Source organism: Mandrillus leucophaeus, unplaced genomic scaffold (genome assembly GCF_000951045.1).
Source record: "Mandrillus leucophaeus isolate KB7577 unplaced genomic scaffold, Mleu.le_1.0 Scaffold411, whole genome shotgun sequence".
NCBI lineage: Eukaryota > Metazoa > Chordata > Mammalia > Primates > Cercopithecidae > Mandrillus > Mandrillus leucophaeus.
This window is the reverse complement of record NW_012104377.1, coordinates 41,257-55,684: the sequence shown is the minus strand read 5'-3', so window position 1 is coordinate 55,684 and position 14,428 is coordinate 41,257. Positions and strand designations below refer to the sequence as shown.

General features: G+C 39.9%; 1 protein-coding gene across 2 annotated transcripts in view; it reads right to left on the bottom strand.

Annotated features, from left to right (window-relative positions):
- INO80D (INO80 complex subunit D) overlaps positions 1 to 14,428 on the bottom strand; it is a 105,868-nt gene that overhangs the window by 66,782 nt on the left and 24,658 nt on the right. The window contains exons 2-5 of one of the 2 annotated variants that reach the window (XM_011992465.1): positions 11,096 to 11,213; positions 10,673 to 10,766; positions 10,321 to 10,567; positions 4,364 to 5,109 (exon numbers count right to left, since the gene is read on the bottom strand). In XM_011992465.1, coding sequence (XP_011847855.1) covers positions 4,364 to 5,109; positions 10,321 to 10,538 — 964 coding nt within the window. In that variant the 5' untranslated portion in view covers positions 10,539 to 10,567; positions 10,673 to 10,766; positions 11,096 to 11,213. The remainder of the gene's footprint in view (positions 1 to 4,363; positions 5,110 to 10,320; positions 10,568 to 10,672; positions 10,767 to 11,095; positions 11,214 to 14,428) is intronic. The other variant, XM_011992464.1, reaches the window with a different exon arrangement.

The window sequence follows — 14,428 nt, the reverse complement described above, 5'->3', positions numbered from 1 at the left end:
TGATCCTCCTGTCTTGGCCTCCCCAAAGTGCTAAGATTATTGGCATGAGCCACCTCACCTGGCCTCAAAACTATTTTCAACAAAATAATATTAAGACATTATTTGCCTTTTTCACTGTGTTGACACTTACACGGATGGTATAAAAGCAATGATGGGTAAAACTACAGGCTCCTTAATTACCATGAATCAAGGCAGTGGCATCAGACTTACTAGGAGTCACAGTATTCCTGATACCACACCTCACAGTTGTAAAAGATTTTTATTTGAGAATATTCTTGTTCATTAAAGATTATTTATTTTTATTAAATCAGCCCCCGAGCACATGTCTTGATACTATTCTGTGTGTGTAAATGTGAATCTGCTGCAGAGGAAGAAAGTATGACAGCGACAGCTGTCCTGAGGAAGAGGACTTGCACAGCTGTTTTCATTGCAACCTGAACAAACTGCTTTTTCTCATTCATCATCATTTTTTCTTTTTTGAGATGGAGTCTCACTCTGTAGCCCAGGCTGGAGTACAGAGGTGCGATCTTGGCTCACTGCAACCTCTGCTTTCCGGGTCCCAGTTCAAGCAATTCTCCTGCCTCAGCCTCCCGAGTCGTTGGGATTACAGGCACGCTCCACCATGCCCAGCTAGGTTTTTGTATTTTTAGTAGAAACAGTGTTTCACCATGTTGGCCAGGCTGGACTTGAACTCCTGATCTAATGATCTGCCCACCTCAGCCTCCCAAAGTATTGGAATTACAGGCGTGAGCCACCACACCCAGCCTTCATCATCATCTTTATTTGAAAGAGAATCTGACAGGCCAGGCACGGTGACTTATGCGTGTAATCCCACCAGCACTTTGGGAGGTCACGACAGGAGGAGCAGCCTGGGCAACATAGTGAGACCCCATCGCTATCAAAAATTTGAAAAAAAAGTTAGCCAGTTGTAGTGGTATGTGCCTGTGGTCCCAGTGACTTGGGAAGCTGAGGTCAGGGGATCGCTTGAGCCCAGTAGGTCAAGGCAGCAGTAAGCCATGATCGTGCCACTGCACTCCAGCCTGGACAACACAGCAAGACCCTGTCTCAAAAAAAAAAAAAATTATATTTTAAATTTCTCAGTTTTAGCTTCTAATACAGTATAAATAGATACAACCCATATACAGAGCTTTATGGTGTCCTTATAAATTTTTAAGTGAAAAGGATCCTAAAACCAAATATTTGAGAAACACTAAGATATGTAAATTTAAGCAGATTTTCTATCTAATTTGCAAAGGCAATAATAACATAATAATACTACCCAGGGCTGATAAAAGATTTAGAGAAACTGGATTTTTCACACACTGCTTAAAGAAGATAAGCTGACAAAATAATTCTGAAGAAAAATTTGGCAACATATATCAAAACTTTTTTTGTTTTTTTTAAAAGCTAAAGCTTTGAATCAGCAATTCCACTTTTAGGCTGAATTAACAATCTATTTGAAGAAAAAAATTAAAGATGTGGCAATAATTGTTTTACTTTAAGGCTATATACATCTACGACAGTTTACAAGGACATAAACTGGATACAACTTAAATGGAAGACAGAATTCAGTCATGATAAATTACACTGTATATTAAAAATTACCAACTTGAAAATACATTAGTATGAAAAATTTTAAAACAGGTTACGAAACAGCATGTATAGTAAGAACCCAATTTTATATATTGGAAAGAATATATCAAGGTATTAACAAATGGGTATTAATATGGCTTGGAGTGTTTTATTATTTTTGTTTATAAATTTTTTAACTTTTGTATTTTAATCACAAAAAGTCACAGATGGTTAAACAACAGGTTAAACAACAAAAAGCTGTAAGAAAAGTCACCACTCCCATCTCCTATAAAATACATCCTGTCCAATTCCATCCTCCCTAGGGTAGCTGATGTTAACAGCCTGGAAATATATATCCTTTTATACTTTTACCTTTGCTCACACCAATCAGGCAAACAGTCATATACTTAATCAATAAATATACTGATATCCCCTGTTTATTTACTTTGTTTATGTTTACCAAAATGGGATAATAATTACCTCTTGATTTTTTTTTCTACTTTTTAACATACCATGGACACATCCCGGTCAAAAGATACAGATATCATTTTCCTTTTTTTTTTTGAGATGGAGTTTCGCTCTTGTTGCCCACGCTGGAGTGCAATGGCACAATCTCGGCTCACTGCAACCTCCACTTCCTGGGTTCAAGCAATTTTCCTGCCTCAGCCTCCCAAGTAGCTGGGATTACAGGTACGCACCACCATGCACCAAACTAATTTTTGTATTTTTAGTAGAGATAGGGTGTTGCCATATTGGCCAGGCTGGTCTCGAACTCCTGACCTCAGGTGATTCACCGGCCTCAGCCTCTCAAAGTGCTGAGATTACAGGCGTGAGCCACCATGCCCGGCCTCACTCATTCTTTTTAATAGCTGTATAATATTTCTTTCTTTTCTTTTCTTTTTCTTTTTTTAATATAATGAGATGAGGTCTTACTGTGTCGCCCAGATTGATCTTGAACTTCTGAGCTCAAGTGATCCTCCCACCTCGGCCTCCCAAAGTGCTAAGATTACAGGTATGAGCCATTGCACCCAGTCTGCTACATAATATTTCATAAAACACATAAGAACCATAGTTTAGTCAAGGTTTCCTATCAATAATTGTTGCTTTGCAGGTTTTTAATGCTGCGAACAATGTTTCAGTGAACATCCTTGCACATACATCCTCACATTTTGATTTTTTTAATCCACAGGATAGTGCCCCTAAAGTGAGTCCACTGGCTACAAATATATTTTGTTTGTTTGTTTGTTTGTTTGTTTGAGACAGGGTCTCACTCTGTCACCCAGGCTGGAGTGCAGTGGCGCAATCTCGACTCACTGCAGCCTCCACCTCCCGGGTTCAAGCAATTCTCCCACCTCAGCCTCTCAAGTAGCTGGGACTTCAGGTGTGCACCACCACACCTGGCTATTTTTTTGCACTTTTAGTAGAGACAGGGTTTCACCATGTTGGCCAGGCTGGTCTCAAATTCCTGACCTCAGGTGATCTGCCCACCTCAGCCTCCCAAAGTGCTGGGATTACAGGTATGAGCCACTAAGCCCAGCCTATACATACATTTTAAATTAGTAGATATTGCTAAATTACTCACCAGCAATGTACGAGATACCATATCCTGACCCTGACCAACAATGGATATCATTTTAGCCAATCTGGTAATTCATTGTCGCTTTAATTTGTATTTCCTGCCTGCTGAGAGGATTGAGGTATTCATTTGTTTACTGACTATTCACATCTCTTCATGTTCTATCTTTGCTCATATTTCTATTGCTGTCACATTATGCAAATAATTTTTCCTGAAGTGAAAATCATAGCTCATATTGCATTTGAGAATAAATTTCAACTGAATTAAAGGTTTAAATGATAAAAACCAATCCAACTATTAATAGAAAACATAGGATATCTGTATAAACTTGGAATCGAGGAAGTTTTCTTCAACAAGACAGGAAATTCAGAAGCAACAAAAGAAAAACAGACATGTGACTACATTAAATTACAAGTTTTCCCTGTATTTTCTCACTTTTAAATCATTAACAGGTACTGCCTTGCGAATTTTTTAAACAGGAAAAAATGTTTTAAAACTGTCAGCAGGTATCAACAATGCTATGATCATTCCTAGAATAAGACACGCAAAGAACTTCACTGGATGCACAGGTGCTAAACTCATAAAAGCATACAACCAAACACAACTGTCTTTTAATGCTCCTATCACTACAAATAAAAGCTATGTGTGGAATTCTAAATTCCCAACTCCTATTTCTGTATCCTGTTCAGCAAGTATTACGCCCTCCAGTGTTGGCCCTCTGTATCCATGGGATCCACATTTGTGGATTCAGCCAATCGCTGATCAGAAATATTTGAGGAAAAAGATTACATTTGTACTGAACATATACAGACTTTTTTTCTTGTCATTATTCCCTAAACAATACAGTATAACAATTGTTTTCATAGCATTTACATTATATTAGGTATTATAAATAATCTAGAGATTATTTAAAGAATATGAGAGGATGTGCATAGGTTATGTGCAAATACTATGCTGTTTTATATCAGGAACTTGAGCATCCTCAAATTTTGGTACCTGAGGGAAGTCCAGGAACCAATCCACCACACATGTAGAGGGATGACTGTGTTTATTTTAAGGTGGTCTACCTAAATACAGAATCTTTCATTGCACCGCTCTGCCCCATTGTGATTCCACCCCCATCACATATGGGGTGATTATGAAAGGGAAGCTCCACACAACAGAACACATTCTGTCATATTATGTATCTATGATACGATAAAATAGATAACTCACCTAAATGGGGAAACAGATCAGTGTCCAACTGATGTTTCTGGGTGCACAGTTTCACCAGTCTCTGCAGTCGGCTTATACATGAGAAGTGTGGAGAGAAGGCTGTGGCTTTCATGAGGATCCGGTCAGTCCTGGGTGGGTCCACAGTGGGAGCCCTACTGGATGGCAGGAGGGGCAGAGGCCTCTTGTGAGACAACTGCCGTGCTTGTGCTATAGTGTGTGTGGTGGGTGCCACTCCCTGCATTGGTAGGCTGGTGTTCTGAGGTTGAGGTGACTTGCAGACTGAACCCTGCGGTGGCGCTGGAGGTTTTAAAGAAGTGGATAAAGGTGACAGGTGGGAGTGCTGCTGCGGAGGCTGCTGCTGTGAAGGTGCAGGAGGGGGACTAAAGTGCTCTTGTCGAACTTTTAAAATCTCTGTCTCTCTCTGGCGCTGCCGATTCTGGGCCAACTTGCTCTGCAACTTCTTTCTCACAGTTGCCCCTTTCTTTAGGTCATCATCTTCCTCGTTGAAAGCAAATGGGTCTTCCAACTCAGTTTCCAGGTAGTGGAGAGGGACCCTTGCCCCAGGTGGAGAGAGGGACATTCCATCCAGTCCGTTGGGCATCTTCAAGGCCAACGTGGGCACTGTCAGGCTAAAGGCCATGGTATCCATCTGGTGCCTGACCTTCACCTCATCTATAGGATCATTCTTTTTCTTCCTCTCTTTTTTCGGGATAAAGCCAAGTACCTGCAGGTGGCTGTTGCAGTACCTTTAAAATACACAGATACATGGGAAAATAGTCATGATACATATTTTTTAAAGTAGAACATAAAACTACGTACGAATCCTAATACGTTACAAACTGCATCACTATAGTGACTCTTGGCAGCCAGCGACTTAACATGCAAACCTCTACTACTTTCAAGCAATCCTCAAAGTCAGTGTAATTTTGATGAGGCAAATATGTGAACTGTACATGCACGGGGTGGCCAGACAGAAGCAAGTCATTCAGTGACTGAGTGGCCCTGGATAACTGCTCAGCTATTGCTTCTCACATGGCTTTGTTATTCTCTATTCATAGCATACAAAGTAACTCATCAAGAGTCTAAAACATCACTTAAAATTCTCTTATAGAGAAAAATATATATATTTTCTAAGGCCATTAAGGTATTTGGAGATTCACAAAGCTCTCATGACATAAAACCCTCAAGAATGTCAAGTGTCTACTGTGCTTTAGACACATATATACAGAGAGAGAGAAAGAGACAGAAGGAAAGAGAGAATGAAACAAGAAAGTAAAAGATGACTCATGGGGTTATAGGTGAAATGTCTTTTTCAGTAGCCAGATGTAAGTACACGAATTATCTCCTGTAGTATCTACCTGCTGTAGGCACTAAAATAATGCCCTTAATGCACACGAGGAAACTAAGCTTTATAGAAATTGATTAACTTGTCTGAGACTCTTTCCAGCTGGAAAGAGTCAGAGCTAAGACCAACTAAAATCAAAGTTCATGAAGACTCTCATTAGTCTTCAACAACGAGCAAGTATATTGTTTGGGTGATTGGTGCACCAGAATCTCACAAATCACCACTAAAGAACTTATTCATGTAACCAAATACCACCTGTACCTCAGTAACTTATGGAAAAATAAAATAAAAATAATTTTTTAAAATGCTTGAGAGAATTCACCAGTGATGCCATCTTGACATGGACTTTTCCTGTGGAAACTTTAAAAAAAAAAAAAAAATGAGCAAAATTAAGTTCAAAACTGCTATTTCGAATTCTCTGTCTGAGAGATCACATATCTCTGTTTTTCCAGAATTGGTCCTTGGTGTCTTATTTATTTCATTTGTTGATATCATGTTTTCCTGGATGGTCTTGATGCTTGTGAATTTTCATCTGTGTGGGTATTGAAAAGGTAGGTATTTATTGTGGTCTTCACACTCTTCATGCTATTTTTAAAACCTATAAAAGGGCCAGGTGCAGTGACTCACACCTGTAATCCCAGCACTTTGGGAGGCCAAGGCAAGTGGATCACCTGAGGCCAGGAGCTCGAGACCAGTTTGGCCAACACGGCGAAACCCCATCTCTACTAAAAATACAAAAATCAGCAGGATATGATGGTAGATGCCTGTAAACCCAGCTACTCGGGAGACTCAGGCACAAGAATCGCTTGAACCCAGGGGCAGAGGTTGCAGTGAGCTGAGACTGCACCACTGCATTCCAGCCTGGGAGACAGAGTAAGACTCTGTCTCAAAAACAAACAAACAAAAAAAACCCACCACTCCATGCTTACATAAATTTGGAAAATGCTGGCTTAAACAAAATTAAAGAAGGATTTTGTTTTTTGTTACTGATGTGTAACTACTCAAAGCACTTTGTATATCGTACATTATGAAGATCCAAGAGGAAAATGTACCCATCTGGCAGTGTTTCCCAAAGTTATTTGAAAATGAAACCCAGGGCCAAACGCGGTGGCTCATGTCTGTAATCCCAGCACTTTGGGAGGCCAAGGCAAGAGGATTCCTTGAGGCCAGGAGTTCAAGATTGGCCTGAGCAACACAGCAAGACCCTGTCTCAGTTTAAAAAAAAAAAAAAAAAAAAATCGAAGAAAACAGAACCAGCCGGGCAAGGTGGCTCATGCCTATAATCCCAGCACTTTGGGAGGCCGAGGCGGGTGGATCACTTGAGGTCAGTAGTTTGAGACCAGCCTGGCCAACCTGACGAAACACCATCTCTACTAAAAATACAAAAATTAGTGGGGTGTGGTGGCGGGAACCTGTAATTCCAGCTACTTGTGAGGCTGAGGCAGGAAAATCCCTCGAACCCATGAGGTGGAGGCTGCAGTGAGCTGAGACTGTGCCACTGCACTCCAGCCTGGGCAACAGAGTGAAACTCAGCCTCAAAAAACAAAAACAAAAACAAAAGAGAACCTATTTTTATTGTAGCATATAGGTGATAGCTCTACAAACACAGTTTGGGAAAAGACCACTAAAGTAAAAAATGTCAATCCTCAAATTCACTGGGCTTCATCATAAAAATGTTTTTTTAGTAATTGCTAAAAATACAGATTCACCAAATAGTCAGAAAATCTCACATACACACAAAATATGTGTATTTTGTTGCTTCGTCTTAGAAATACATCTATCAGAGGCACTCTTTAAGACAGGCCTCTTAAGAAAAAGCTTTCTTTGTCATGTGCAGTCACTGAAAAAGAGAAAAAGATTTCTAGCCAGCAAAGAGAATCTACACTGTGTGTGTGCACGCACACACACATGTGCTTCCCTAGCAGGTTTGAGGTAGGTCCCATACATATCTTAAAACAGAACAGATTCACAAAGCAATGGCCAGCAAAGAAAGAGGCAGCTGGGATAATTGCACTAACCAAAAAGTTTTCCAAGAACAGGAAAAAATTTAATAAAGAATAAATTTGGCCTGACATGGTGGCTCATGTCTATAATCCCAACACTTTGGGAGGCCAAATCAGGGGGATTGCTTGAAGCCAGGAGTTCGAAAGAAGCCTAGGCAACCTAGTAAGGCTCCATCTCCACAAAAATTTTTCAAAACTCAGCTGGCCACGTGGCTTGTGCCTGTAGTCCTAGCTACTCGGGAGACTGAGGCAAGAGGATCATTCGAAGCCCGAAGTTCAAGGCTGTAGCGAGCTACAATCATGCCACTGCACTCCAGCCTGGGCAGCAGAATGAGACCCCATCTCAAAGAAAAAAAAGAAAAGAAAGACAAATTTATAACTTAGTACTTACGGCTGGGCGAAGTGGCTCATGTCTGTAATCCCATCACTTTGGCAGGCAGAAGTGGGCGGATCACTTGAGGTCAGGAGTTCAAGACCATCCTGGCCAACATGGTGAAACCTCATCTCTACTAAAAATACAAAAATTAGCCAGGTGTGGTAGTGTGCACCTGTAATCCCAGCTACTGGGGAGGCTGGTGCAGGAGAATTGCCTGAACGCAGGAGGCAGAGTTCGCAGTGAGCCGAGATCACACCACTGCACTCCAGCCTGGGCAACAGAGTGAGACGCCATCAAAAAAAAAACAACTTAGCACTTACTAAGCACAGTTTCTCTTGAGATAGAAACATGAAAGTCCTTTCCCTTATCTTATTCTCAAAAGAGCAAACTATTTCAAAGACAAAGGTGAATACAGTTGCGTCAGAGAATATTTTGAAGAAATTCATAAGGACTCTCACTTGAAGTCTCGCTTTTTTTTTTTTTTTTTTGGATATGGGGTCTTGTTCAATTGCCCAAGCTGGAGTACAGGGGCACAATTACTGCTCACTGCAGCCTCGACCTCCTGGGCTAAATCAATCCTCCCATCTCAGCCTCCCAAGTAGCTGGGATTCCAGGCGTGTACCACCACACCTGGCTAATTTTTGTATTTTTTGTAGAGATGGGGTTTTGTCATGTTGCTCAGGCTGGTCTTGAACTCCTAAGCTCAAGCGATCCACCGCCTTGAGCTCCAAAAGTGCTGGGATTACAGGTGTGAGCCATCACACTCAGTGCTTGCTGCTATTAAGATAATTCCTGCTTTGGCTCAACTGAAAATAAATCCAACACTGACAACTGTAACCATGATAAGCTGATTTTAAGACAAAATTTTAGAAATGTGTTTACAATGGGGCTTGATAGAAAAAAAAATTAATCCAAGCTCATCCATTCTTCAAGTTAAAAAAAGGCAGCAGTAAGAAATTACCATTTTCAGTCTGCTAAAAACTAACTAGATAGATATATTTAGCCTAATACACAGGTCCCTTTCTCACCTGAGATTAAAATTTTATTTCTTGCCCCACTAAGCAGCTGTTTCTAACTTTCAGGTATTGTAATCTGAAGCCTTAAGTGCTCATTAGAAATTCTAAAAGAGTATTCCCTAAATCCCCATTAAACTATTTGTACTCATTTTGGTGAGATCTCCACCAACACAAATTATTTATTTCATACTGCAAGCATAAAAAGTATTCATGACATAAAATATCTGATTCCTGTCCAAGCAATTTATGCAAGTCACATTTGCTAATGTATAGAAACATGGATGAAGGTTGTGTGTATGTTTTAAGATTCAAATTTTCTACCTAGAGATAACAAGTATCTTGAAACTTTTGGGAAACAAGCATGTATCTCTCCATGAAGTCCCACAATGATCTATATAGTTTCTGGAGAACTGAAGAAAAAGAGGCACGGAGAAGAGATTATATATGAAAGATAGTGTAAATTTTCCTAACAATATGAAAGATGAATAACCAGTATAAGACTCCTTTAAACACAATTCCAGTCAGCAAAGCATAAACTCATCATTCTAGTGGCAAAACGGACCCTTAATGTGAAAATAGTGTTTCCAAATTATGGTAAACATACTCTATTTGGAACACTTTTTAACCAAAAAAGGTAAGGTTATAAAACATGCCAAACACTCGTGAGAAGTCTGATAGAAAATAAATCTAAATGAGCCAAGTAGTTTAAAAAAATGTTTTTAAGTATATATCCTTTACTAACTTCTAGGCATAGATTTTAAACTCCAAAATTACTATCATTAATTACAACACCTAATTAGTTCTTAAAATTTCTCTCATTTAGGCAAATGAGAAAACTAGGTAGAGAATCAGGAATTACTTTATAAGGCCACAAACCAAACAAATCCGTTTTAAGACTTCAAGCAGCAACTTTGAGGGAAAAAAAAATCTTTTAAAAATTCTAGAAGTCCATGAAATCAATTAAAAAGAAGACACTCAAATATATTTTAAGTAATCCCCCAAATGTATTACTCTATTTTTAAAAACTGCCATATGTCATCTTTAAAAGTATTCCATAGTTTACTTAGATTACCCCCAGAATTCAATATTTATATAAGTGGAGGAAGGGAGGGAGGGAGAAATGAGGAACAGGAGAAAAGAGAAGAAAAAACAAGAAAAGAAAAAAATTCCAAACCTGTTAATGAAATCAAGGATTGAGTCTCATGATTAGCCCTTACCTACGATCCTCTGATTTGGGGATGGGGTTGGTGCAGCGTTGGCTGTTATACTTGGCCACATATTCACATTGCTTGAAGGGGGCAGTCTTGTCCTCCAGAACGTGTCTGATACAGAAGGCGTAGCCGTTGAGTCGCCTCTGCTTGCACAGTTTGGGGCTATATGAGCACAAGGGCTTATTGTCAACCTCAGAGAAGTGTATATGTTTCCCTTCATACATCACGTGACTCTATTCCTTGTGAACATCAGCTAAAAGGCCACCACAAAAAAAGAAACCCAAATGATAAATCAGAGAGTATAAGGCAGATTTAAGTTGAGAATTTCACTGAGGGACTTCTGGCCCCACAGCCATACCTGATTTTAAATCTTCTGCACCATAGCAATGTTAAGAGAGCCCCCAAGGATACCACAGTTTGGAATGCCGCAGAATCAAGATGAAGCAGATTGTCTACAAAAATATCAAAAGGCCTAGTTAACAAACAGAAATCAGCAAAGCTAGTTCACCCAGGAAGCAAAATACTATGGTATCACCCTTACTAATGCAATGGATTCTTCACTGTAAATCAACATCCCAATAATGAGGTTAAATAAGAAAATAAGACATTATAAAACATTAAGTTGGCCGGGTGGCATGGCTCATGCCTGTAATCCCAGCACTTTGGGAGGCCAAGGTGGGTGGATCACCTGAGGTCAGGAGTTCGAGACCAGCCTGGCCAACATGGCGAAACCCCATTTCTACTAAAAATACAAAAATTAGCCAGGCATGGTGGCAGGCACCTGTAATCCCAGCGACTTGGGAGGCTGAGGCAGGAGAATCACTTGAACCCAGGAGACAGAGGTTGCAGTGAGCCGAGATCACACCCCTGGACTCCAGCCTGGGTGACAGAGTGAGGATCTATCTCAAAAACAAAACAAAACAAAAAATTAAGTTACCTTATCCCCCCAAATTGAACTAAATAACATTTGCTCTGGTTAAGTTTTACAAATACCTCAAAGCAGCAGAACTCTTCCACCAAATGAATGTCACAGGCAGTAGGTCTCTTTTTCATTACTGATGTTTGCATGCTATACTTATTTTCAGAACCCACATCCCTTTACAATGCCAGCAGAATAAATGGTAGACCTCAAACTTCTCTCAGAAATTCTACTTTTTTTGATATGATGGTAAAATATTTGGCAATTTATAAATGTTTCTATGAAATACAAAATAAAGCAAATTTCTGCCATTAAAAAATGTTCTTTCCCTTATATTTCCCTACACCTATCCCATCCAATCTCAATAAACTTCTCAGGCCCAAAGACTAGTCACCTGACCATACTTACATCATTCAGTTCAGAGTTCTGCACCATGTGGTGCTTCCAATCACACTAAGTAGTATAATAATCATGGCTTATGAGTCTTTTCAGAGTCAGTGAGAAAATGGAAGGAGGGAATTACACAATACTCACTACCAAACTACACACAAAAGGCCCAATGGTAGGATTTATATATTACAACACCATCTAGTCTATCATGAAACTGAGTCTATTTTGCCAAGTCAGGATCTTAGTGAGCTGATGGAGTCTCGCCCATCCTCTTCTGCACTTCCAGCCATCAAGATGGCTGATGGAACAGCTCAGATATCAGCTACTGAAAAAGTCCAGAAATACTCTCTCCTTTACCAGTGAATGACAAGATACATAAACGCTGGAGGTGTCAGAAGACACGGTTGTTTAAGTCTAAAATCTGCCACTTGCTGTGTTACCTTGAATCAATCATTTAACCTATCTGAATGTCAGTTTTCTCATCTGTAAAACAGGGATAATAATAGTAGCTATGTTATCATCAGGATGCTGGAAGGATCAAGTGATACAAAATATGCAACATACTAAGTATCATCCCTAGTATATGGTAAACACTGGAGAAACAAATTACTATTCATAAGTATTCATTCTTGTAATACATGACTACATTCCACCTGCCAGTAATAAAAGTAGAGAATTTGTATTCTTCTCAAGAAATACTTCACTTACTGTAGTAGGAAAAAAAAAAAACTAGAAAAATTACCTTAGTTAATAAAAATCACATTTTCTCTTCTGGAAGGAAAAAAATCACATTCATTACTAAGTAAATCTAATCACACATTAATGTAAAAAATAAGAGCTTTCTCTTTTCACCTTATGAGAATATAAGAAAAAAAAATTGGACTAGAAATTTAAATTTAGGTGCTAGGAAACTGGACACTCACATGTAGAAGACTGAAACTAGACTCCCACCTTTCACCCCATATGAAAATCAACTTAAAATGGATCAAAGACCTAATTGTAAGACCTGAAACTATAAAACTACTAGAAGAAAACACAGGGGACACTGATGTGGGGAAAGATTTTATGAGTTAAGATCTGAAAAGTATAGACAATAAGATAAAAATAAACAAATGGGATTATATCAAACTAAAAAGCTTCTGCACAGCAAAGGAACAACCAACAGCACAGACAATCTATGGAATGGGAGAAAATATCTGCAAACTATTGAACCAACAAAGGATTAATATCCAGAATATATATAAGAAACAAACATCTCAAAAGAAAAAAATGCCAACAATTCAATTTTTAAATGGGCAAATGATCTGAACAGACATTTCTCAAAAGAAGGCATACAAATGGCTAACAAATATATGAAAAAATGCTGAACATCACTAATTATCAGGGAAATACAAATCAAAATTGGGCTAAGGCACCCTCTTACCCCACTTAGGATGGCTATTATCAAATAGACAAAAAATAACAAATGCTGGTGAGGAAGCAGCAAAAAGGGAACTCTTGTACACCAGGAATGTGAACCAGTATAGCCACTATAAAGAACAGTATGAGCTGGGCACAGTGGCTCACGCCTGTCATCCCAGCACTTTGGGAAGCCAGGACAAGTGGATCACTTGAGGTCAGGAGTTCGGGACCAGCCTAGTCAACATGACAAAACCCTGTTTCTACTAAAAATACAAAAATTAGCTGGGCTTGGTAGCATGCGCCTGTAGTCTCAGCTACTCGGGGCTGAGGCAGGAGGATCGCCTGAACCCAGGAGGTCAAGGCTTCAGTGAGCTGAGATCGCACCACTGCACTCCAGCCTGGGACAGAGCGAGACTATGTCTTTAAAAAAAAAAGAAAGAAAGTAACAGTATGAAGGTTCCTCAAAGAACTACAAATAGAACTACCCACTACTAGGCATTTTTCCAAAGAAAAGGAAATAATACATCAAAGAGATATCTGTACTCTCATGTTTATCAAAGCACTATTGATGATACCCAAGATATGGAATCAAACTAGGTGTCCCACAACAGATGAATGGATAAAGAAAATGTGGTATATATACACAATGGAATACTATTCAGCCATTAAAAAGAATGAAATTCTCGGGCACTGGGCACAGTGGCTCATACCTGTAATCCTAGCACTTGGGGAGGCCAAGGCAGGCAGATCACCTGAGGTCAGGAGTTTGAGACCAGCCTGGCCAACATGACGAAACCCTTCTCTACTAAAAATACACAAATTAGCTGAGGGTGGTGGCACTCTGTAATCCCAGCTACACGGGAGGCTGAGGCAGGAGAATCACTTGAACCCAGGAGGCGGAGGTTGCAGTGAGCCGAGATCGCACTACTGCACTCCAGCAGGGGCGACAGAGCAAGACTCCATCCCCGCCAAAAAAAAAAAGAAAAAATTCTCTTGTTCACAGCAATATGGATAGAACTAGAAGACATTATCTTAAGTGAAATAAATGAGGCATGGAAAATTAAACACACATGTTTTCACTTATGTAGTCACTTAAAAAAGTTGATCTCCTAGAAGTAAAAAGAGGCCGGGCGTGGTGGCTTATGCCTGTAATTCCAGCATTTTGGAGGCCAAGGCAGGTGGATCATTTGAGCTTAGGAGTTCAAGACCAGCCTGGCCAACATGGTGAAATACTGTCTCTACTAAAATACAAAAAGTAGCCAGGTGTGGTGGCGGGTGCCTGTAATCCCAGCTACTGGGGAGGCTAAGGAAGGAGAGTCGCTTGAACCCAGGAGGTAGAGGTTGCAGTGTGCTGAGATGGCGCCACTGCACTCCAGCCTGGGCAACAGAGTGCAACTGTCTCCA